The sequence below is a fragment of the Hippichthys cyanospilos genome, chromosome 2, assembly GCF_059441005.1.
Source record: "Hippichthys cyanospilos isolate Australia breed blue-spotted pipefish chromosome 2, RoL_Hcya_1.0, whole genome shotgun sequence".
Lineage (NCBI taxonomy): Eukaryota > Metazoa > Chordata > Actinopteri > Syngnathiformes > Syngnathidae > Hippichthys > Hippichthys cyanospilos.
Window position 1 is genome coordinate 13,614,994 of NC_142370.1, and position 25,669 is coordinate 13,640,662.

Sequence of the window (25,669 nt, forward strand, 5' to 3'; positions counted from 1 at the left end):
GTCTGATCACCCACTTGAGTTTATGAGTATCTCTGGCTCAGCTCCGTGCACCATTGAGGCTCTATTAATGGTACGTGCAGACAAATCTGTCCAATACACTTGGTTCTGTTTGCAGTCATAAGACAGACCAACGACAATAGAGCCCTGCACACACACGTGTGGATATGGTCATTGGAACATCCAGTTGCAAAAAGACCTAGAGGGTCAAGTGTCTATCTGTGCATTTACATGTAAAGTCAGAAGTGTTCTGGACTGGCTTGCATCGAGTCTGGACCCATTGAGAGGAAGTGCTCCTATTTTCTGCCCCTGCGCATACAGCAGTGTGATATCAGTGTTAGGGGGAGGGGTCACATCCGGGCGGGGTAATGGGCGCACGGTTGGCGGCGCCACCGAGGGAAGACCTGCAACAAAAAGCAAGTACAAAATGTTACATATTCCGGGAGATTTTGACAGAAGACGCAGCAGCGAAGATCCAATGCTCACATGCTGGCTTTACGACATCATTTGACCTGGTGCCAGGAACTTCTCGCCCATCCTGGTCCACACACCAGCAGTAGGTGGTCTCACCGTAGCACTGGACTGGACTGAGAGGCCAGAACAGTTTTGGAATATTTCATCATCTTTTACAAGGAAAAGGGCGATATGGTAAAGTGATCGGGCAAAGAATGGATACTTTATTACTGTACGAAACGCCTTGAAGCAGATTGTCGCAAATTTGCATCGACCCCCTTCAAATCACCGGTTCGAATCGAGTTACGCACAACATCGGTTTTTCAGGTGATGCGGTAAATTAGAAGGGTTAAACGCAGATCTATCTGTAGCTGTCGTCAAAGGTAACGCTCATTTATTTCCTTTGTTTATTTCATAACTATTTTTTTTTTAAAAAGAAATGTAAATAGGGTGGCATGGTGGCAGATTGATTATCATGTCCTCCTCACAGTTCTGTGGTTCCTGGTTTGCCTCCGCCTCCAGGTCTCCTGTGTGGAGTTTGCATGTTTTCCCTGTGCCCACGTGTATATGTTTTTTTTTTTCCTTTTGGCAATGTCTGTGTACCTCTGGACTATTTTGCCACTAACCTATTTGCTGCCAGTTCAGTTCAAAAAAACAATCATGCATCACTTACCCATCAACGGTGGTAAATGGGTCGACTAACACTGCCAGCCCAATAAAGTTCAAATGAAAAGATGTACGATGTATGTAGAAACAAATCTGTCAATTTATGTTTCTGAGAATTTAAGATAGAATGAGCATATTTTTGCCACCTACTGTACATAATTGGCTAGAGTCTTTTGGATGAGGAACTACCTGAATTGTCCATCTGGCTCACACTGGGGCAAGTACTGTTGCGGCTCCGGCTTCCCACCGTAATGCTCCATCAAACTGCTCCTCCAGCGCTCGCACACACTCTCGGGACGCTCGGTTGGAACCACGTGGACTGTGAGACACATGAACAAAGCTAAACTTCTCAGTCATGATTTACAGTTTATAGTATGCCTTAGATTTATTCTAAGGAAATTCATAGTCATCTGGGTCATGGTGACCCGCAAATGTTAAATCGGGACAACTTGAGTTTTTTGTGTTTGAGGACGATGTTTCACTATTAATTCAAAAATCGTGCTCAGTTTTAAGTTTTAGACGTGGAACCTATGGTGCGGGATGAAACATCTTCAATAAACAAGAAGATTCTGGCTGCCTTGAAGTCAGCCAAAAATATTATTCTTATTCTGGGGTTCCAGGCTTGAGTTAACAGTATATCACATTTATAGTATTTGTGACTTGGCTTTTTATTTACCTTGTAAAATCCCTCTAATAACTCATTTTATTAGAGATCTTTAAAAGACACAGCTGTTTCCCAAGAAAGACTGCGTGTTTCACAATGGAGAGAATGAGAATAATGACGGTGCTTTGTAAATATGACGTAGAAATGCAGAAGCCTACAAGTAAATGTCAGGTGACAACAACCTTTCATCTGTATCTGTGACCCTGGAAAACGTATGGTTTATTTATGGTTTGGTTGCCAAGGAAACGGTTCATCCATTTCCCTAGAAGACAAACTCTGAAGCTGTTTGGATAGTCATAAAAATAGTTTACAACAAGATCTGCTTTTAGCCTGCGCAAGTCTATGCATGTGTGTGCGCGCGCATCTCAGACGGCGAGAGGGTGAGTGAGAACGTTAGGGCAAAGAGTAAAACGTCCGACATGAAATGTGTACATGAAGAATGGTTTCAGCTTACCAGGAGCATCGCAGTTCACAGGAGAAACACCGGGTAGAGTTCTTGTTCCTGCTCTCTCTTGACCATTGCTGTCCACACACCAACACTGTCCAATGGAACCATGACACTACACCGCAGAACGAAAATGATTTGATATAATAATGAAAATAGCAATGGAATAGCAAGAATGGTTCATTGTGTTCTATTTATCAGGGTTAAAATAACAAGTTAATTATGATCAATTAAACACAGGTGTAGTGTTAGTGTTATTTTTTTAATCAAATTCATTTTTGATCTCTAGCTCTGCTTTATGTAAGATGATTAGATTTGTTTTTTGTTTTTTTAAAGCCTTTTATGATTTTTCATCAGGCTTCTTGTGCTTGAATTGTCGGTGGTTGGAAAACAGACGTCAATCACGCCCTGGAGTGGATTTTGATTGGATGTCGTCGTGTTTGCCACGTGAAAATGGAAGAGCATGTGAGAGTTGTTGTTCCGATGAAGGGGAAAACTTACTTTACAAAAAACGCCCCAACAGCAACGTTGTTACAAATAGATATGCATTTGTTGTAAGAAGGAGTTTACTTGGAAGTAGCTTAAGTTTAGCCTCCTACATAAAAGCTAAGCACCCAGCTGCGACTGCAGCCATAGCTAATAGCAAAAAAGACAAAATAATAAGCTTAGTATAGCTCTTTGCCCAATTAAACCCGACAACATCATGCATTTGTTCAAGTCTGCGACGGATTGGATGGATGATGTTTGAATTCAAGGATTTTTTTTCCGAACCAATATGGTAATTGACTAAAGAAATAAGCACCATTCTACCTAATGATCGAAACAAAAGGTTGCAGTCAGCACTTAGGACTCGTCTCAACAACAGCAGAAGAGAAATGATTACAACAGCATCTGTTAAAGTCTATTAAAGAAAATAACTGATGGAAGCCACTGTTTTTGTTGATGTATACAAATCATTTGATCCATCACAATAACACAATGTATCTATTTGAAAAAAAAAATCACTCTATTTTCTATTTATATAGATTTTTAATCTCATGACGGCACGACTACATATACAACAGGTTGTACTGTTCAGAAATGAGTATAAAGTATGAAACTGGACATACAAGGTACCTTTGTATTCTACATTGAAACATGACAGTTAATAAAAATACAAGTGCAGGGTTATTTGTGTCTACACAAAAAAAAAGACTGAAATTTTGAATGTACCTGTTGAGGCATGTACTGTCCATTCGCATCACACTGAGGTACAAAGGCTCCCACTAATGGATACCCCTCTGGACTAGTGGTTTCTACACTAGTTCTGTGGTGTTCACACAGGGTTTTAGGACGTGGATCTGAAAATTTGGTTGAGAAAATGGAATGCGAAAACACTGTTAAAATGTCTACCAAAAAATATTCCGTGAAAGAACAAAAAAGCTTTCGTCTGTGGGTCTATTTCTTACCCGGTCTTTGACAGTCGACAGGTGTTGTACCAGGTTGAGTTCTGGTTCCTGGTCTTTCCTGTCCTTGGCTGTCTACGCACCAACAATGTCCAGTAGAGCTGTGACACTAAAACAGCAATGGCACTTAAAAACATCCAACGGTAAAGATAATGTGCTTTTAATTTAAAAAGCGCTCACCTGTTGAGGTATGTACCGTCCGTTAGCATCACACTGAGGTACAAAGACTCCCAATATGGGATAACCCTCCGGACTGGTGGTCTGTACACTGTCTCTATGCTGCTCACAGTGACTTTTAGGTTGTTCTAGAGAATACATTGCAAAGTTGAACATGGATTCAAAATGCAAGACGGTATAAGAGTCATTTGTATGTAAACATAAGCAAACGTTTAGCTGTCACACCTGGTTTGTCACAGTCAATGGGTGTTGCACCAGGAGGAGTTCTAGTACCAGGTCTTTCTTGTCCTTGGCTGTCTACACACCAACAATGTCCACTAGACCCGTGACACTAAAATATTACAGGATGTTTCAGTTGCATAGATGATATAAAAAAAAAACTTGAGGCAAAAAAATCGTGGAGAAATTACCTGTTGTGGAGTGTACTGTCCGTTAGCATCACATTGAGGTGCAAAGGCCCCTACTAATGGATAACCCTCTGGACTGGTTGTCTGGATTCTGTCTCTGTGCTGCTCACAGCGGCTTTTAGGACGTTCTAAAAATTACATTGTGAAGTACTACTTGAATTTAAAATAAAGTGCTTTGTCAGTTTTAAGAGAAGAGAAGGTAAAAACTTTGTGACATAGCTTGTTGCACATTACAAGCAACCGTCGAGCTTTCGCACCTGGTTTGTCACAGTTGATGGGTGTTGCACCAGGTGGAGTTCTAGTGCCAGGTCTTTCTTGTCCTTGGCTGTCCACGCACCAACAATGTCCACTAGAACCGTGGCACTGAAATGCACAGAATTTTCAGTCAGCATACAGTAGATCTATGGTTGTCAAATAGGCATACGTGAGTGCACTCCCGTATGTGCGATTTTAAAACAGTTTTTGCAAGTATCAACAAACCTAATTTAAAGCAAAGCACCCAGTATCAACAATTTAAATGTAAAGCTGCAGAGAGAAAATAAATTGGAACACAAAGCTTCGTTTTGCTGAATTGTCCTTGCTTGTTTTGTTCCCAACTTAAAAAGCTTTGCTCTAGTTAGGGTATAAAAAGTATTTCATTGACCGTACATCATTGAAAAAAAGGTTAAAAACTACTGGCATAGAAGATCTACATAACCATCTAGACTATACCTGCTGAGGATTGTACTGTCCATTATTATCACACTGGGGGACAAAGGCTCCCAATATGGGATAGCCCTCCGGACTGGTGGTCTGGATACTATCTCTGTGCTGCTCACAATGGCTTTTAGGACGTCCTAAAAATTACATCATCAAGTTATACTTGAATTGAAAATGTAAACGCGTCATCAGAGTGTTAAGACAAGTGAAGGTTAAACTTGGGCACCTGGCTTGTCACAGTCGATAGGTGTTGCACCAGGAGGAGTTCTAGTACCAGGTCTTTCTTGTCCTTGGCTGTCCACGCACCAACAATGTCCACTTGAACCATGACACTAGAATACACAATTTGTTTAAGTCAAATTGATGATAAATAAAAACCCATAGCTTAAAACTTTCTAGAACTGTACCTGCTGAGGGTTGTACTGTCCATTTGCATCGCATTGAGGTGCAAAGGCTCCCACTACTGGAAAACCGTCTGGACTAGTAGTCTGTATACTGTCTCTATGTAACTCACAGTGGCTTTTAGGACGCTCTAAAGATGACATTGCAAAGTTATGTTGGAATTCAAAACATAAGAGAATAATCCTCATCATAGAGTACAAATAGCAGCAAAGTTGCTTTAGCACCTGGTTTTTCACAGTCAACGGGTGTTGTACCAGGAGGAGTTCTGGTGCCAGGCCTTTCTTGTCCATTGGTGTCCACACACCAACAATGTCCACTAGATCCATGACACTGGAATAGACATTTTTTTCAGTCAGATCATTGATAAGTAAAAGATGAATAGCTTCAAATTTTCTAGAACTGTACCTGCTGAGGACTGTACTGTCCATTAGCAGCACATTGAGGTACGAAGGCTCCCACTGCTGGAAAACCGTCTGGACTGGTAGTGTGTATACTGTCTCTATGTAACTCACAGTGGCTTTTAGGACGTTCTAGAGATAACGTTGCAAAATTATGTTTGAATTGAAAGCATAAGAAAATCATTCTCAACAAAGAGTACAAAAGCAGAAACGTTATTTGACACCTGGTTTTTCACAGTCGATGGGTGTTGTACCAGGAGGAGTTCTAGTACCAGGTCTTTCTTGTCCTTTGTTGTCCACACACCAACAATGTCCGCTAGAACTGTGACACTATAATACAGAATACAATACTGTGTATTATGTTTTTGTCGTACTGATTTTATGCAAAAGATATAATGACTCAAACCATCTCAAATGTACCTGCTGAGGAGTGTATTGCCCATTGGCATCACACTGAGGTACAAAGGCTCCTAATATGGGATAACCTTCTGGACTAGTGGTCTGTACACTGTCTCTGTGCTGCTCACAATGGCTTTTAAGACGTTCATCTGTTACATAGATTGAACAATATATTGTAGGTTCTAACCAACCATATGATTTAAAAATATGACAACAGTATTATAGTAATGTGTCCTTTACTGTACTAAATGGGACAGATTTACCATTTGCACCTGGTTTGTCACAGTCAGTGGGTGTTGTACCAGGTGGAGTTCTGGTTCCCAGTCTTTCTTGTCCTTGGCTGTCTACACACCAACAATGTCCAGTAGAGCCATGGCACTGAAATGAACAAAAACATGTATTAAAACATATAATACAGTAAATGTAATGTTTCCATTGTTTAAAAAAAAAATAAAAAACCTGTAGAGGAGTGTACTGTCCATTAGCATCACACTGAGGAACATAGGCTCCCACTATTGGATGACCCTCTGGATTGGTGGTCTGTATCCTGTCTCTGTGCTGCTCACAGTGACTTTTAAGACGCTCTGAAAATGAGTACATGCAAAGTTCAATATTTTATGGCAATGTTAGGAACTTTAAAGTTATTCTAGAAACACAGAAAAATATTTAGCTTTGGCACCTGGTTTGTCACAGTCGATAGGTGTTGCACCAGGAAATGTTCTCGTACCAGGCCTTTCTTGTCCTTGATTGTCCACACACCAACAATGTCCAGTAGATCCGTGACACTAAAACACGTATTAGGTCCTTGTCGAACCAAAATATCCAGTATGAAAGACATAATGGCTTAAACCATAATTACCTGTTGTGGAGTATATTGCCCATTTGCATCACATTGAGGCACAAAGATCCCCACTATAGGATAACCCTCGGGACTGGTAGTCTGCACACTGTCTCTGTGACGCTCACAGTGGCTTTTTGTATGATCTGGTTCTTCTGGTAGTGAAAGATGGATAGAGGTCTTGCTGTGTAAAACCAATTGAGTTTCCAATTTTTTTTTTAAACATATTGTAAAATTAATGAAATGTCTGTTCATTTTGCTGTGTACTCAGAGCTGCACGGAAAACAAATGCTGACCTTTTCTTATCACAATCATACACATGCATCTGTTATTGCAATAACATCACCTTTTTTTTTAAGTAATCACTTGATGACCTCAAGGAAACAACACTTTATTGTACAAATTGATGCCTGTTTGAGTTGCAACCTCATGACAATGAATTGATACATATGCAGCATGACAGTTTAACCACCTGGAGACATAGATTTAAGAAAAAGGTCCATCTTTTCGTGTTTACTTTTCCTTCCCTCACCTGGTTTGTCGCAGTCTCTGGGTGTTACACCAGCCCAAGTTCTAGTTCCAGGTCTTTCTTGTCCTTGGCTGTCCACACACCAACAATGTCCAGTAGATCCATGACACTGTGATGCAAGGTTATGGGTAATTTTGAGGAGATTAAATGTTCATGCTATCTGAAATCAAACGCTTAAAAAAAAAAAAATCTCATTAGTTAGTGCTTCAGATACAGTATATTCTCCTGACCTGCAGTGGTGTGTATTGTCCGTTAGCATCACACTGAGGAATAAAGGCTCCAACAATTGGATAACCTTCTGCATTGGTAGTCTGCACGCTGTCTCTGTGGTGCTCACAGTGGCTTTTAGGATGCTCATCTATACCATAAGACTCATTTTAGAGAGTGGAATAAACAACCACTTTCACAACAAAACTCTTGTCATATATCTATGACAGAAATACGGGAAAGCAGATAAAAGTTCTTTCTGCTCAAAGTCCGTGTCATACCAGGTCTCTCACAGTCGATGGGCGTTGTACCAGGTGGAGTTCTAGTCCCAGGTCTTTCCTGTCCTTGGTTGTCCACACACCAACAATGTCCAGTCGAGCCATGACACTAAAATAACATCATATAAAAACATACGATATGCTAATCACATTATACATAGAATTTTAAAACAAAGCTTAAGAACTTTCATACTTTGTTATTATGGTGGAGTCATATAGGCAAAATCAGCAGTATTTTTTTGAAAGAAAGACTACATTTCCATTGTGGAGCAACACATAGCATCACAATCATTTGTAAGATGAACTGAATTATGTTTCTGTTTTCCGGGGCTATGTGAAAGATCAATACTAATTAGATAATTAGCCTAATTGCATCTAAACAATATCATACTTTTTTATTTATTGTGCGGCTTATTGCGTTTGTGTGGAACTGCCAATTATTAAAGCCGGGCCAGTGTTAATCCTTGACTGACCTTTTATTGATGTATCCTCCTTTTTCTTTACTTGCGTTCAATCAGAGAAAACTTTTCATTTATTCGGTTATTTTTGCAGCTACTAAGTTACTTTGTGTTGCATTTAAAAGTGCTTACCTGTTGAGGAGTATACCGTCCGCTTGCGTCACACTGAGGTATGAAAGCCCCCACAGAAGGATAACCCTCTGGGCTGGTGAGCTGAATACTGTCCCTATGGTGCTCACATCGGGTTTTAGGTTGTTGCGGTGGCTCTGTTTAGGACAAACAAATACGTAAACATTATGTGCCAAACCGATCCCTTTTGTGAAAACAGAGAAGCGATGTTCAAGGTGTTGAAATACAGTACATGTACTGTAGTGCCTTTATTCAATGTACTCACCATGTCTGTCGCAATCCGTTGGTGTCATACCAGGAGGGGTCCTGGTTCCCGCTCTCTCTTGCCCCCTATTGTCCACACACCAGCAATGTCCAGTGGAGCCATGGCACTGCAAATGAGATCAACCGCTTGGACTCCACCTGTTGCTCAGGGGTCATCAATTCACTTAGTGGGTCACATTACCAACCTGCAGTGGTCTGTACCGCCCATCAGAATCACATTGAGGGATAAAAACCCCAACAGGCGTGCGACCGTCTTGATCCGGCCCACTCTGGAGACTGTCTCTGTGCTGCTCACATTGGCTTTTTGTACCACCTGTCTGCCCTATTGACAAGTATGAAAGATTGAGCACGTTTGGAAATTACTGCACACTGCCTAATCAAAATAACTGCTCAATGTACAACTTTACACTTCTGAAAGCAATACCCGTAACCAATTCTAATGTGGCAAAAAAAAATTTAAAATCTCTAAACATCTCCAGTTTGTGGGACCGATAACAAAGAATCTGGCTGCAATTTGCTGGGATTTCAATACTTCAGTTCATATGTACTGTATGCTTTACTGCACAGCATGTTGTAGTTACAATTCATACAATCTGCATGTCATACTCAATGCGTATACATGTCAGCTCGAGTACTGTTGCAACCCGATCTGCAGCAGAAGTGTAATGGAACCCACCTTGGACAAATGAAAAAAATTTGAAGACTCCAGGACTTTAATCACTAGTACTTAACCTTGACGAGCTAGTACTATGTCCAAGGCAAACTAAAGTAATTTATTAATTTGTCAATAAGAGCAGAAGTCCCCGACCAATGGTCTGCGGTCTGGTTCCGGTCCGTAAATCAACTGGTGCCACATAAGCCGCACCCAAAATAACAACTACTGCATTTCCGTTTTATGTATTATCCGTGTCAGAAAGCTATTGTATTTTGAAAAAGCTTTTAGTTTGAAAACTGGCAGTATTCTCTTGGATTCATTTCGGTCACTTGAGTGCCAAAATTTTACTCACGTATAGCTTAAATGAATAAGAAACAGATGTATATGGGAAGGGGAAGAGGCCCAGTCAAGAGACAGGTGACGAGCCTACAACTTTGAAGAAAAAGAAAGCTTTTAACAGGCAATATCAAGAGTCCTACTTGAAATAATGACTTCACGCAGGAAGGATTTCAAGCGCTGTTGTTTTGTTCCCAAATAAAGGCATTTTCAAGACAATAAAATTGTCATCATGGAAGTTGTGTCCTTCAGGCCGAAGAGGAAAAGAAATATCTCAATTATAATTAATCCACAATTCAAAATCCAGCATCATTGATGGTATGAGGGTGTTATAATCCACGTGGCAACTTCGTGACTTGCACATCAGTGATGGCATAATTAACTCTAAAAGTTACATTTAGGTTTTGGAGCAACATAGCCTGTCATCCAATCGTTGTATTTTTCAGGGAAATCCTTGCTTATTTTAATGCGAAATGCAAAGTCATAAAATGTATTAGGCTCACATTCCAGCAGTCAAGACACAAGGCACATAATGAAGTGCAATTCATAAAAGTTTAACAGTTGTAAACAATGCCCCTGTCACAGCTTTTTTGGAATGAGCTGCAGGCATCAAATCAAATCAAATCAAATCAAATCAAATCAAATCGTGTCCTTGTAATAATTCAATTGAATAAAGAGTAGGTTGAAAACGACCTGGAAATCATTATTTTTGCATTAGTCTACTTAGTCTTACAGCCCAGTAATGCACAGAAAACATACTCAAGGTAAAAATTACGGACCTTGCTGGGAGCAGAAGAAACCATCTCCATAAAAACCACTCTGACACTGACAACTGAATGAGCCGAGGCTGTTGCTGCATCTCGCATCAATGTGGCATGGAGAGGACCTGCATTCATCCGTGTCTGAAGACATACAATTACAGGTGGAAGAACACTCAAACGTGTGCTAATGTATCGAAACAGGTATCATATTGCTACCAGATGGACGTGCTGTAAATTTACAAGAACTATATAGTTTTTCCAATTTTGAACCAATAATAAGAGATAGAGAATGTGCAGAAGTTCATTAAAAATTAACAATATTGGATTTAGAAGGATATAAGGATTTATAAATATATAATTTACAAATATATTTAAGTATTATTGTACTATATCTCTCTTTCTCTTTCTGTCTGTCTCCTTCTTGTTGTATATTGCCATCTGGTAGGGTCTTGCTTCTGCCTCTTATGCCTCTTACATCTGCAACGTTGCGGCGACATTCACCCACTTTATTGACAAATCCGCACACTGTCAAACTGTTCAATCGGTGTCATCTGTGTGGCTCAGTTGTGGTAGGCCTTAAGATTTGACCAAAAAGTCTTCTTCCTTGAAGTAGTACTGACATTGTTTTCTTTAATGACTGACTTTAAAATTTTGAGTTGATTTAGCGAAGAAGTATAAAATTCACAGAAAATTGGGGCTATTAGGGATGACAATGTCTCAGGATGGCTAAATACTATATTAAAGTTAAATGCTTTTAGTACGACAAGTTTTTGGGAAACACACTTCAAAAGGTTTGAAGTACTGCAGAGCGATTCCAAAACAATAAAATCGCAAAGTAAATCTTTCTAACGCTGGTGAGAAAATCATGAAGAAGTCATGAAGAATCCGACCCGTGTCATGTGTGCGCTGGTCTTCAACATATCAAGCGTGCTGTGCCTGACAACTTACCCACACACGTACGTCCATCAAAGCCAAATTCGTAACCACTCTGGCACTGACAGCGATGACTGCCAGGTAAGTTGATGCATCGCGAATGAGCCCCACATGTGGACAAGCCCTCTGCGCACTCATCAACATCTAACCAGAGAGAAAGAGAGAGAGAACATATAAACTCGAGAGTTTGTTGCCTGTCCATATGTGAGTACAAACACCTGGAGCCAAGGCTGAATTCTAAGTACTGTACAAGATGTTGTGATTATGCGGTCAGAGACACTGAGGCCCATCCATGGGAACTGAGGCTGAGCCTGGGGCTTTCCTAGGACTGTCAGCAGGGGACACCGTGATAATGCTGAGCTAATGACAGGCCATGGACAAGCTTAAAGCAATGGAAGTCCCTGTTAATTAGATCATTAAACATAAGGAGGGGAGACAGACAAGGAGCAGGAAAAGAGGGAGTGATGATTCCTTCCATACACACTGGATGGACAGATGTTTAAAATTCTGCCCCAGCGCCTTGAACTGTCTGGAAGTCTTTGTGCATGTTTGGTCTGTTACGGTGGGAAGTAAGACAATGCACAACACTGTATCCATTTTTCAGGGATCTGTAAGTTCACTTTGGTATTTATTTCCTTTGTTCTTGTCAGTTTATCCTACATTTGAAAACAGGTGTTAATATTTTACCCTCCACACTTCACATTTTATTAAACTTGGTGGATGTTGACAATGTGTGTGTGTGTTTGTGTGTGTGTGTGTGTGTGTGTGTGTGGGGGGGGGGGGGGGGGCAGTACCTCAAAAAATGTTTTTATAATATGTTTCATGCAATCAATCTAGTCTAAATATAGTATTTTGAATTATATTGTGTTTGGAAATAATATTTCAGCAGCAAAATCTACCCATTTCAATCCATCTCAGGGTGCAGCCATTAAGGCCACTTGCTGATGACTGAAAATGACATCAGAGTTGCTCAGAGCTCAGGTAACATCCAATCATGGCTCAACTTGGGAGCATCACATGATAAAGCTCAGAATAGAGGTGAGCCGCGAATTGGTCATTACCTGAGCTCAAAGCAACTGTGATGTCATTTTCATTCAACTGTAGCCTACTTAAAATGGGTGGACTTTTCATATTCCACAAAAACAATAATCAAATAAATGTCATGTTAAGAGTAGGTCATGTACACAACATACATATTACCATTTTTTATTACACTGGTAGTTATACTGAGGCATACAGTGTAAAAATTTGTGCCACTTTTGTTTGCATGAGCTGTCCATGAAGAAAAACGAATGGGAGTCCCACAGGAGCCTAAATTAAAGTAAACTAAGGTACCTTGACAGTTGTGTCCATCCCCTCGGAAACCTGTTCCGCATCGGCACTGGAAAGCCTTGTCTTCCAGTGGGATACACTGGGCAGTCGTGTCACAATCGTGGCTTCCATCATAACATGGGTTGATCAATTCTGGTCCGGGCACCCCCACTGAAGTCCAACAAGAGAAAGAAATTGTTTTTATTTCAATGACAAACTAGTGCCCAGTAAAGCATTTTTGAATGTGACAAAAAAGCTTAAAACAGCCATCCGCATCAGATTTATTTAACTTTGAAACTACAGTTACACTGGTATCTCTAGGCATATGTTATTCAGAAACTCCAGGAGATAGATCATGTAACACCATTTGTTTTGTGTCTGGCTCGTCGGCCGGAAAATTGTGTCACTAACGACCAAGCACATCCATATATTGTAGAACATAGCAAAATAAAGGCAGATGATGTTTTGCAAATAAGTCACTAATAACACAATTTCACAATGCTCCAATTAATTTGCTCTTAATTTGAAAAGAAAACATGTGTGAAGAAAACATGAAGTGCTTTGACATACCCCCAGAGGTACACATACCCAACATCTGAGAACCACTGCTGTATATTTAATTTATTTGTAAAAAATAAAAAAAGAAAAAACTTAAAACAGCATCAAAAACCACTGCACACAACAACAGAAAAGAGTTGTACATGAAAAATAATCTAATTATCCGTGGGAATGACCCTCTAAAAGTGGTAAATTCACGATGAGTTGACCTTTGGACTATTTAGTGTTAAGTAATTAGAATAATTACAGTAAAAAGGCCAAGTAAACACGTAAGACTAATTCCCACAGGATGGGTTTTTTTTTGAGGAATTGACTTCCTTCATGTTCTCAATATTCAACACATGTTTGAAGTTAGACACACCGAGAGAGGAGAAACACACACACTCTCAGAATGATGGGTGAGCGGATGTGTGTTAAAGGTTTCCTCCACCATGACCTCACATTGACCATGTGTTACAACATGAAACGTTTTCTACTTCTCAACTACCATTTGGCGCACTGGTTCAGCATTTTTACATCACAAGTTTAGCTTCACTTGATTCTGTTTCAAATGAGAATACTGTGAGAGCTGGTCCCTGTGCTGAAATACTAAATAAATACATTTTCTGAGTTTCTAAATCCCATCTTAGGCTGATTTGGATTCAAGATTCAAGAGTTTTATTGTCATATGCGTCGTAACACTACACGGTTAAATTCTTGTTCTGTTCACTTCCCCGAGCAGACTTTCATTCCACACAATAACAAAGTAGACAATAAAAGAACAGTAAAAGGGCAATAAGGGCAGTGAAAATGAGGTACAAACAAGGACTATGGGGCATAGACTCACATTCTGGGAGGTAGACCACTCTTCCACCATGCCACCCCACAAACATGTTCCATCTTACTCTAAAGCTACATTAGAAGCAGTTTGACCATTAACACTATGCTTAATTATTGGAAATTTGAAAAGCTGTACTTAAATAATGATGCACATACATTTAAATTAAGTATAGCTAATAATTGTTAGAAAACCTAACGTTGAAGATTAAAAGCAAATATATAGTGCCTAAAAAGCAAAATGAATTGTACTATGTGCACCGCACTTTGCGAATCACTGCCACAATTGCATTTTTGCAGTCGACATGATACTCAGGTTTCGAAGTCGAATGAGTCAGAAGTGGCTGGTACACACAAAAAATCCCCTGCGCACAGAAAATGGTGTTTAGTCCAGATTGCTTCCCTCTCCTGAGGCCACAGCTTGATGCTTGCTTCTAATCAAGGCACATACTGAATGGGATAACATGAACATGAACAAATGCAAAAAGCGGGGTGGATCATTAAAAAAAACTGTGAAGTGAATTCAGATCTAAAACCGTACATTATGAAGATGAGTGCTGGAAAAGTGCAATTGGTACATATAGTTAGTGAGGAATACACAAGTTTATTACAGTATCTGTACTTGTGTCTGTAATGCACCTAAATCAGTTAGCCATTGGGCAGTTAACAAAAAAACATGAAGAAAAAATGGGGTCATGGTGACCAACCAGAACCAGGGGAATCTCCATGGATAGTTGTGCGGTCTGTACTAATATTAAGCCAATTGAACGCTGAAGTGTTCAGTAGACCATTGGATGGCAGTGTTGCCACACATACTACACATACATTACATACTTAAAATTTTAGTAAGGAATGGAAATCAATCTTTCATATGATAGGGTGGCAGCTTTGTATTTGTCCATCCACCATATTCTTGACCACTCCTCAAAGGGTCGCAGGGTGTTCAGTAGCCTATCCCAGCTGTCTTTGGGCAGTAGGCGGAGTCCACCTTGAGCTAGTTGCCAGCCAATCACAGGGCACACAAATACAGACAACCCTTCATACTCACAAAAAAAAAAAAACCTAAGGACAATTTAGGGTGTCCAATGCAGTTTCCCAGTATGTTTTTGGAATGGGGGAGGAAAAAAAAAGTACCCAGAGAAAATCCATGCAGGCAACAGGAGAACATGCAAAGTCCACACAGGAAGGCCAGAAGAGAACCCACGACCTCTATACTGTGAGGCGAACATGATAACTACTGTGCCGCCCACTTTATGAATATGTTTTGTTAAAAATGTTATGCAACTAATGTTCCATGCCTTTGAAACTAATCTTTGATAATGTAGACAAGGTATTGTGTCTTTTTTTATGTAAAACTTGAAAATAGAATAAAGCTTGAATACGTTTCTCTCGAGGAGTGCTTAAACAGGGGTAGGGAACTCCAGTTCCTTGAAAGCATTATCCGGCTGGTTTTCAATGTCTCCTTTTTGCAACACACCTGATTCAAATGAAACTCATCAACTCTGTGGAAGCCTGATCATTTCAATCAAGTTTGCTGCCAGAGGGTGATATCGAAACATGCAGGATGAGGCTCACCAGGAACTGGAATTCCCTTTCCCTCTCCTAAATGACAATATAAACCGCTACGGACTAGAAAATAATAAATATCTGTTAAAAAAAAAAATTAAAAGAAACAGAGAAACCAGATTTTTGACCTTCCTGTTCCTTTTTCTTGTTACGGAACCGTGGCCCCAAAACCAAGATACGTACGGAACAGTGACTTTTCCACTTCTTACCATATGGTGTTAAATGTTTATATTTTATGTTTATATTTTACCATTTCAGTTTTCCAGAGTTTTTAAGCTTAGTTAAAATGGTGTCTTGGAACGCATTTTTAATTTGGAGCATGAGTCTCCCTTCTCCTCTACAATATGAATACTTGAGCGAATTTGTGGCAGTGGTTCTCTGACACGATCGCAAGTTACTTAGGTATCAGTACCAAGCTTTTTGGCTTTTAAGCTTGCGCTTGTTTAATGACTGCACCATGGGAAAGACCAAGGGCGATATATATACTGTACTTTGGAGACTTTAAGATAATGTATTTGCACCGCTGTAGTTATGTGTAAGCATATGAAATCATACTAGACACAGCGTTGGAGAGCAATGGCACTGGCTACATTTCTCATTATATTGAAGCCATCATTCAATACATTTGGGATTGTTTTAATCAGTTATATTTGGCAATTTTGTTTGCAACAATCTTTTCAGTGGTGCATCTAATTTATAAGACATAAAGACAATCCACACCAAGAGGTGAGATTTGAATTGTTCAACTACCTCAAAGTTTTGTGCTGATTAAGTAACTGACAACCAGCTTTCATTATACTGAATCCTTTTTTAAAAAAACTACTTGCGGAAAGCATGTGGATGTGTTGCAGCTGGTCTTGTCTGACTAAGGGACCAAGGCATGTAAATCTTAGACTGCATGCTGCTGGCTCATACATACAGTTAAATTTTCCCATTTAAATGTGCATTAACTGACCTTGTTTAATACATCCCTCGAAAAACTACATCCACAGATATATAAATCTATCTATCTATCTATCTATCTATCTATCTATCTATCTATCTATCTATCTATCTATCTATCTATCTATCTATCTATCTATCTATCTATCTATCTATCTATCTATCTATCTATACAGTATATATATATATATATATATATATATATATATATATATATATATATATATATATATATATATATATATATATATATATATATATATATAGATATATATATATATATATATATATATTTATCAATGTTTTATGAGTATATTCTCAACAATCTATATTGTCAATGTTTATACCGTGTATAAACGTTGAATGAAAAAATTATGATTTTTTTTCCCTTCATAGTCTACAGTAATTGGATGTAGAATTTGGTACTGATACAGATTATTAATGTTTGGCCTTGGAGGAGTCCTGTGCTCTAGTCAGTGAGTGCCATTCAAGTCAGTCTAGTGATTCTCATGACATCACAGGGAAGTTATTCTGCCCGGCAACCCACCCCCTTCCTTAAAATCTGTCATTGGAATAGGGTATTATTTCCCAGAGAGTGTGAGACCCTTTCGTGCACGTGCACAAACACACTCAAACACGTAGACACATGCATGCACACCCACGAACACACACACACACACACACACACACACACACACACACGTACACACGCTTATACACCCAGAGCACAGCTGGAAGAGCTTTTGGGGATCAGGGGTTTTGTAAACATAGAGTAAGTGCTGTATGTGTGTGTGCACGCGCGTGTGTGTGAGTGTGTAAGTGTACTTACAAGCCTGTGCATGTGTTTGTTTCTTCATAACCTTTACAATCAATGTGACATCAAAATGCCAGAAACTTGGTGCGCTCTTCATCTTTTGGAAGTCTCATTAGTTTTTATTATCAAACTAACTAGACTTATGAAAGAAATTTGTATAGGAAAAAGAACGTAAAATATTGTTGCAACATTTCATCCACACGTGTTTGGAAGGTTTCTGCTGCTGCTGAATTGGGATCTAAGATGAATGTCTCCTTTTGAGGTGCAAGATTTGCTAATTTAACATGCAAGACTAATAAAGACAAATCCAAATAACATTTGTCTTGCACAATGACAGGTCAGGACAAGAACTAATTAACTCTAATTTGAGTTTTGTTTTGTTTTGTTTTTTTATACCAGATTTTCTGTTAGTGATATCAGACAGTTGTTTTTCATCTGTCCAAAAAGATATTGCTTGTTGGTTTGTTTGTTTGATTCAAAAACTCAATTTCTCCAGTACCCATCATTCAATTTTCAAAATGTGTTTGGACACTCCAATATTTTTAAATGCTTGTCATTTCTATAAACAATTTGTGTCCCTCTCTCTTTCCAGGTATGTTCCTGACTCATTGAACCAGTTTTATGATAAACCCTATAAACCTTTTTTTGTATTGGGGAGTGCAAACACCCCACATGACCAACCATGGTTGTAAACCCCATGTGACCAACGCAGGGTTAACGCTTTTTCATGCTGTGACAGGAACAGCACATTTTTGTTTTCATATTAACATAAATCAATTGGAAATTAAACAATTTATTTCTAGCTCAGAAATGTTCTATGCCCTTATGTTGGGTTTTAGATGGACGGGTATGGCCATTACTAATGCAATTTTCCACAGATGAGTGAGAAATAAAACAGATTATTCACACGATCTTCTAAAGTTGCTGATTATAATCTGCCTAGAGATACCACGACAAATGTAGTTCCAAAGTTTAATGAAGTCAAGTCCTTTTTTTTTTTCATCTAAAAATGCTGAATTTGAAATTCAAAAATGCATGAACCCTAACTAAACAATAAACATCCCTGGCCTCCTTTTTTTTAATACAATTGATAATTTTTCTTTCCACTAACCTCCGACTGGGCTGATTTTGTTGGTGATGGCGTATCTCAAGATCCGTTCCTCCTTCACGTACATCACAAACACTCTCTCCATGGTGATCTGCAAGGTCTCCACAGGCGGAGCCCGGTTGTCGTGGCGACAGTCACGGTAAGTGATGTTCTGTTTCAGCTGGAAGGAGAAGGATTCCGATCCTCGGTCCGGTGAGACCACCGTAAACTCCCTGACGGAGCTGGAGGTTGCAACTGGAAAAAAACATAAAGTGGGCTTTTAAGCAAATGATTCCCTTATGTGTCAGGTGACAAGGAGTCATCCTTATTACCTGATGGGTAGTAATGGTATGTTTCTTTAAAAGGATCCATGGTCACTTCGGCAGCAGGAGGTATGAAAGGTACACTGCCACTGAGCACAGTGTCCACAGTGAAGTGGTTGTTCTCGTCGAGGCCTCGTCCCGTCTGCGTGATAGACAGACGCTGGTTGCCAGGGTAAAAGATGAGTTCGGCGTGACGAGTGAACTCGGCCCCTGGTAACAGCAAAAATGTTCATTCAAGAGATATTCTTTCTGTCATCTTTACACTAGGCTTTTTCACATTGTTTGCTTATAATAGGAACCAATGGAAGAACAAGAGACTTGAAACATTTACTGGTAGCCCAGTTAAAATGGGGTTTTGACATCAAGAGCCGTCAGTGGCAGCGAACGAGTTAAACTGAGAAAAGAAAATCAGAGTTCAAAGTGTTCACTTGCTCCGCTTTGGCCAAAATGATATCTCCGGTTTGTTACCTTGTGGTGCCATCGGAGGAAGTTCCGTGTGCTATGATGATGACAAGTTCTATACCTGTTGTTTTGAATCCTGCTTGGCTGTTGGGCAGCTCCAGCGCAAACAGCCATCCGAACAACTCTCCAATTGGCGCAGCCGGCATTAGGGCCCATCCCACTGGCTCAGGGATCTAATTGAGAAGCAGAGGATCAAGGAATGTGGATGATGCAGTTTATAAGAGTAGCAAATGATTTAATTCAGATTTTGAAGATGTAAAAAAAAAATAATTTGGGAAGTGTTGCTACCTCGCTGACAGCTGTGTAAGCCCTCCCATCTCCCACCACAATGTAAGCATGCAGATCGATGTTATTCAGCTGCATAGGAGTAATCCCAACGATTATTGTTCCACTGAGTTTGCCACTGATGCGCTGGGGTGCAGCTGAAGGAAAAAACACCATGGAATTTAACGTGCTCAGTGTTTCACTGAGTTCAAAATAAAAACAAGTGCGCATCGGGAGCTGATGACTAACCATCCGGCAGGCAGTGGCGGCCGTTCCCGTAAAAGCCGGGTCGACAGTGACAGCAGAAGCCCGTTGCATAGTCGGAGCAAAACGCATTCTGAGAGCACTGCTGCTGGAACCTGCAACAAACCCACATCACTGACTCTGAGTATTAACAGATAGAAAATACCCCATGATCATTTATGAGATATAAGAGACACATACCTTGCACATGTTTCCTTATTCTCAGTGGTGTAGTGAATCACTGAGAAAGTGAAAAAAGATTTAGTATCTCCACTGAACATTATGTCATAGTGAAAAGTGCGACAAGTGCTTCTCTTATGGTAAATATACAGTATACTGTCAACAGAAAGGAGGATGGGAAAACATTCCTGAAAAACACACACACATGTATTCATGTATATACTGTACCGTACAAAACACTTGGAAACAGAACAGCTGTTGCAGTGCTGCATCCTGTACCATGACCCTCATTTCATCGGCATGTAAAATGCTTCGATACTTGTTTGAAAAGGCGAGGATACAAACTCTCTGCTGATTTCTAAATGCTGCTTGCAATGTAGCAGTACAATTACTGTACACAGCAGAATTTTCTGCTGTTTGTTTTTTAATTCCTGGCAACTCTCACTTTTACGCCACTTAATTACCTCGATAAAATGTATTCTTTTCCTTGAAACTGTTCATTGCAATTGAGGCTATCGCAAAAAAAAAGAGGAAAGCAAGATAATGGACCAAAACAAGCACTTGAATAATAAGATCAAAAGCTAGATATGAGCAGAAATCTTGGGGCTGATCACAACTGCCAATCAAAATGTTGAAAAATAACCGATCACTGATATATTCCAAGATGGAGCAATCAGTATATTTAATGTAAAGTACAGTAAAGTAATAACCTTAATATGGTATTCAAAAATGAACCGGACATAAAGTCAAACTTCAGTCAGATCAAACAAAAACACCTAGAGACAGAAGCAACTTACTGTAATGAAATGACTATATTGTAATTAAAATGACTTTACAGAACCAAGTAAATACAGTACTGCAAATTAGGAACTGATGTTACAGCAAACATTCCTGTAACTATAAAATTTAAGTCACACTAGTACAAATAAATAGTGTAATGTTCCCTCTCAAAACCTTTATATAACATATCATTTGGCAAAGGGATTGATGACATCATTGATCGCTCAGAAAATTATGATACCACTGCCAATCAGGCAAAAAATGCCAAAGGTCGGCCAATCATGTGGAAGCTGACCAGATTGCCATAAAATCTTTCAAAAATAGCATCATTTCGAACCCAGAAAAAATATTTTGTGGAGGGTTCAATTTTTCTGTGGACAGATTCAAATTTATGGCAAGGGACATTAAAAGACACACCCGCACGTTGCACACATGCACAGTCGACAAAAACAAGCACACCCACATGGTAGCTACACAAGAGCCGTATTGTAGTGCAGCTGCTGAGGCTGAGGTATCGTTTCCCAGACATTCTCCCTTCATGCATTTACGACTACGTACACCATAAATATACATTTTTTGTAATGGTGTCTTACCTCCTGTGTCAAAGTCAACATCTTCCTCCACACTGACCACATGACCTCCAGGGGACAGGGGTGGCTCATTTCTCCGAGGTGGATACAAATCTCCCACGTCCACCGGAATCTATCGGTGGACAAATGTTGTTGACTCAATATTTTAAATTCCATTTTTCAAGCAGCCCTTGATATTAAAAGCTGTGCGATTGAGTGGCAGTGTCATGTATTTATATTTTATCATGACTGATATGGTAAAAATTTCAAGCTTAGAAAACCCTGCAAAGTGACTAATAATATGCTTAACACAATCCAAGGGAAGGTAAAATGCCACAAATAAACACAAATATCATAGAAAAAAAATATTGAACAGAGAATAAGTTTTATACAGAAGAAGACGTTTTCATATAGTTTGTACAAGTTCTTGGCCACGGTTATGCATTTCTACATTGGGATGTAGCCGTTTACTGCCAGCCGTTTGGATTTCATGACACTTTTCGAACAAACAAGTATTTCGTTATAGCAGGGAGAAACAAATTATTCATAAAACAGTGCCAATATTTGGCATTTTTACAACGTTTGGCATTGGGTATTTTTAAAGCTGACGGCCAATAAAAAGTCAGTTTAAAGTGATAACCTTAGGGAACTATGATCATTTTTAGTTCGACTTAAAAGAGATGCTGTTGACGCTGGAAACTTATTGCATCTTTTGTTGTTGTTTGAAATGAAAACAAAGATACTCTATGTGAGAGTTTAACAATTTAGTTCTATTATAGAAATCTAAAAATCCAAAGGATTTACTCTTTAGTTTTCATTGAACTGCTTCAGTACTTGTGACACTGGGGCCAACCAGAAATCTTTGTTAGAATTCTCGATGAAAGATGTCTTTTGATTTTTTGCTTTTTTTTAAACTGATATGTTGTTTCTAAACATATGCTTCAAGATATTTCCACAAAGTGGAGTTTCAATTAAGAGTTTTTTTTTTTTTATTTGATGCCAATACTTTTTTAGGGGCTGACTCGAGATTTTTTGGGGGGGGAAATATATTGTAGAAACAAAACTCCCCTTTTCAGTTCACAGAATGTAATGTGTGGTACAATTACAAAGTTATAAGGTCATTCATTTATGGTATGTGTTTGCATTACATATTTTATGATTTTTTGTTTACTCAATCTGTGACTAGGTTGTATGTAAAGTTGTGGCATCCAGGTCAGTTCTTTGCACAACGTCCTTGACTCGTTTTTAAAAATTAAGATTTGATTTGTTTTGAATGACAGGTCCGCATAATGACCTCTTCAACAAATTTTATGATACATAGTCAAGGATACCATTTTACAGTACGGACTACTTTGAAATAATCAATGATACCAGTGTAACGTATAACTGCTGTAGATTTTGAGAGTAGAAAGAAAGTAAAAAGGTAAAATAATCGACAAATTATTCATCATTCATTTAACATTAACTATCATTAATAATAATTAATCATTATTTTTGAGGCAATGTTTGAAGGTCCATAATTGGTCAATTCAATCGGTCGGGCCGTGACATTTTATCTGCTCCACCAATAATCAGTATGAGCCCTGAGAAAGCCACATCAACCTATCAGAAAATGAATGGGATGAGTGCAAATTGAGAGATATGAATGTGGATGATGATGAAGCGTATAGAATGTATACGCATCCATCCGGCAATCCATTTTCCTAATCGCTTTTTTGTAGTTTCCCATCGGTTTTGACCAAAGCTGGAAACAAATATTGTCCAATATTGGTTCTTAGTGGTTTACCTGCGGTTGCTGCTCCTGGGACCGCTGAGCACCTCCATCAGGGATGGCCTGCCGCTGGGGGGGAGGCGGTACATATTGCCTCTCCACCACCTCTGAATTGTGCCTGGGTTCAGGGGTCAGAGGTAAATCTTCCCCCCCGTGCGACTCCTCGGACTCCGGCAACGGATGATCAGAGCTTCCTGGCTGGAATTCCACATCTTCAACTGCCAGAGGGAAATCACGATCTTGCTCTTGATGAGCAGGGTCAAAGTTGCTGTTGTCTGTGTACTCTTCAAAGGCATTATATTCGGGAGTAGTGGCAGCCTGGAAGGAATATTTTTTTCCGGCCTTTTAATTTTGACTGGGTTGCTAAAAAGGCTCTTTATTTTTTGTTTTTTTGTTTTTTTACACAAGATAGGAAATTACCAGAGGTTGGACATGTTCTCCTGGGAGAGGTGTAGCAGGGATGCCACCAATAGACGCAGGCACAACGTTGTCAAACGAATAGCGGTTCCCAGTGTGGAAAAGCCAAACACCTGGAGTTCCGGTGTTACCAACCCTTGAAGAAGAAACAAAAGCGTTGAGCGATGAATGCATTGACCACCTGTTGTTTGATTGAGCTTCTTTGAAATTTCTTGCACAACTTTTCAAGTTCTGTTTCATAGTTGTCCCATAATTTGACGCCTTTAACAGAAACACACATTTACTTTATGTTTCTTATTTCAAACTTCACCTACCATCATTGGGATACAAAGCGTCAGTACTTGGGTGCCGCCAGACACATGCTGGCCCACTGAGTTGTCAAGAGATAATGGTCAATTGTATGCACCATTTGAAAAAAATGAATGATAGTAAAAGATGAATCAAAGCCATTTATGTGGTTGTCAGCAATGGCAGTCTGTTACCACACAATTTTACGAGTCCCTGTACATCATTCTTTCATGGTTAAGTAAAAACAATAGCCAAGCAGACTTTACGATCTAGCGATGCAACATGGACATCTGGAAGTGAACATAGAAGAATAACTGCCATTCTGTGACCCCCCCTACACACATACATTTGTCAGGTCAGAGGTGAATTGATGTTGGCTCACAAATACTGTTCAGGTTTATCTCAAAGATGTTTGATGGATTTGAGGTCATGGCTCAGTTCAGGTTAGTCCACACCAAAATCATCCAAGCTCAGCGTGATGGACCATGCCTTGCAACACTTTAAAGAAAAAAGGAGGCGGGGGTGACCCTGAAAAATGTTGATGCCCTTGACCACTCCTACAAAACCAAATAATAATAAATTGGCTTTATATGCAATGGTGTCTTGACATATGTGTGAAATTAATGTTTCACAATATGGGTGCCATAGTACTCGTTTTTGCTTTGGCATTACATCAGGACAAAACAAAAAAAATCACAAAAGCATAGATTCTTTATCCTCTAAAAAATTTACACTAATATAGATTACGGCGTCATTTAAGGAAGCTGGATGAAACTTTTCTTTGATAGCTTGCATGTTAGTATATTGCCAGCCAGTTACCAAGTTGCAAAAACTAGGAGGAAACCGTTTATGTTCTATTTATCGTTTATCTCCGAGTACAAGTCGACCTCGCTTATAAGTTGACCCCCCCCCCCCCCCCCCCATTTTACTGTAACTTGTGTGAATTTTACAAAAACATGATTATAAGTGAACATACCACATTAAGGATCCTCAAATAATTGCTTTAAAAATTTTCATGTTAACCCTTTACAGGGCCCAGGGGCAAAAACAGCCTCTATTAGGCACGCATTTTTTTCTATTTTTAAGTCCTAAAGAGGCAAGAATTTTCGGGATTTTAGAGAAATTTAGGGGTCTGTTAGAATTTAGGCAAGTTTAAGTAACAGATGCTTCCAGCCATTTTGCCTGTTTAGACTATTGTCCGAAAGTGGCCGCAGTGCCCAGTAAAGGGTTAAAACAGATTGCTCTTATTTTAGTTCTGAATAGTGAAGATGTCCTCCAGGCAGGGGCAAAATTATTCTCGTAGCTGAATGGGCTGCAGACCACCACATTCTTCGGAAAAAAACTCAAACTATTTGCCAAATCACGTATAACTTAAAGATGTTATCTGAAAAGCTAAAGACGTTATCTAAACAGCTTTACAAAGCTGCCAAATTCACTTTTTGGTATTCAAAGGTATTCATAGCATACCAACACTGGCCGGTGTGCAAATGCTACCAACGTAAAGATTTTTATTCTTAATTTAGTCATTTACTGTAACTTCCACAACCATTTTACAGGCCAACATCATCCAGAATGTTTTTTTTTTGCTTTTAGTAAACTTTTAAATCAATTCTTGCAGCCCATGTTGGATTAGCTAGCAATAAGCTAACAAAGGATTGTTTCTCCCTTACAATTCCAAGTTTGCAAACTCCCTTCTTTGCTAGCATGGCATAATACAGTGGTTCTCAAATGAGGATAC

The 25,669-nt window shown here is 39.3% G+C and overlaps 1 protein-coding gene across 1 annotated transcript in view; it reads right to left on the bottom strand.

Moving 5' to 3' along the window:
• nid2a (nidogen 2a (osteonidogen)) overlaps positions 1 to 25,669 on the bottom strand; it is a 44,170-nt gene that overhangs the window by 7,582 nt on the left and 10,919 nt on the right. The window contains exons 6-45 of the mRNA XM_088441643.1: positions 23,647 to 23,779; positions 23,242 to 23,544; positions 21,480 to 21,588; positions 20,128 to 20,167; positions 19,933 to 20,042; positions 19,708 to 19,841; positions 19,481 to 19,592; positions 18,967 to 19,167; positions 18,659 to 18,889; positions 12,876 to 13,022; positions 11,556 to 11,684; positions 10,626 to 10,748; positions 9,041 to 9,177; positions 8,857 to 8,962; positions 8,595 to 8,728; positions 8,008 to 8,113; positions 7,750 to 7,877; positions 7,523 to 7,628; positions 7,012 to 7,145; positions 6,832 to 6,937; positions 6,612 to 6,736; positions 6,416 to 6,530; positions 6,174 to 6,301; positions 5,978 to 6,083; positions 5,761 to 5,885; positions 5,580 to 5,685; positions 5,361 to 5,485; positions 5,180 to 5,285; positions 4,966 to 5,090; positions 4,512 to 4,617; positions 4,258 to 4,382; positions 4,073 to 4,178; positions 3,851 to 3,975; positions 3,674 to 3,779; positions 3,438 to 3,565; positions 2,235 to 2,340; positions 1,306 to 1,435; positions 484 to 584; positions 229 to 401; positions 15 to 144 (exon numbers count right to left, since the gene is read on the bottom strand). Of these exons, the coding sequence (XP_088297769.1) occupies positions 15 to 144; positions 229 to 401; positions 484 to 584; positions 1,306 to 1,435; positions 2,235 to 2,340; positions 3,438 to 3,565; positions 3,674 to 3,779; positions 3,851 to 3,975; positions 4,073 to 4,178; positions 4,258 to 4,382; positions 4,512 to 4,617; positions 4,966 to 5,090; positions 5,180 to 5,285; positions 5,361 to 5,485; positions 5,580 to 5,685; positions 5,761 to 5,885; positions 5,978 to 6,083; positions 6,174 to 6,301; positions 6,416 to 6,530; positions 6,612 to 6,736; positions 6,832 to 6,937; positions 7,012 to 7,145; positions 7,523 to 7,628; positions 7,750 to 7,877; positions 8,008 to 8,113; positions 8,595 to 8,728; positions 8,857 to 8,962; positions 9,041 to 9,177; positions 10,626 to 10,748; positions 11,556 to 11,684; positions 12,876 to 13,022; positions 18,659 to 18,889; positions 18,967 to 19,167; positions 19,481 to 19,592; positions 19,708 to 19,841; positions 19,933 to 20,042; positions 20,128 to 20,167; positions 21,480 to 21,588; positions 23,242 to 23,544; positions 23,647 to 23,779 (5,126 nt within the window). The remainder of the gene's footprint in view (positions 1 to 14; positions 145 to 228; positions 402 to 483; positions 585 to 1,305; positions 1,436 to 2,234; positions 2,341 to 3,437; positions 3,566 to 3,673; positions 3,780 to 3,850; positions 3,976 to 4,072; positions 4,179 to 4,257; positions 4,383 to 4,511; positions 4,618 to 4,965; positions 5,091 to 5,179; positions 5,286 to 5,360; positions 5,486 to 5,579; positions 5,686 to 5,760; positions 5,886 to 5,977; positions 6,084 to 6,173; positions 6,302 to 6,415; positions 6,531 to 6,611; positions 6,737 to 6,831; positions 6,938 to 7,011; positions 7,146 to 7,522; positions 7,629 to 7,749; positions 7,878 to 8,007; positions 8,114 to 8,594; positions 8,729 to 8,856; positions 8,963 to 9,040; positions 9,178 to 10,625; positions 10,749 to 11,555; positions 11,685 to 12,875; positions 13,023 to 18,658; positions 18,890 to 18,966; positions 19,168 to 19,480; positions 19,593 to 19,707; positions 19,842 to 19,932; positions 20,043 to 20,127; positions 20,168 to 21,479; positions 21,589 to 23,241; positions 23,545 to 23,646; positions 23,780 to 25,669) is intronic.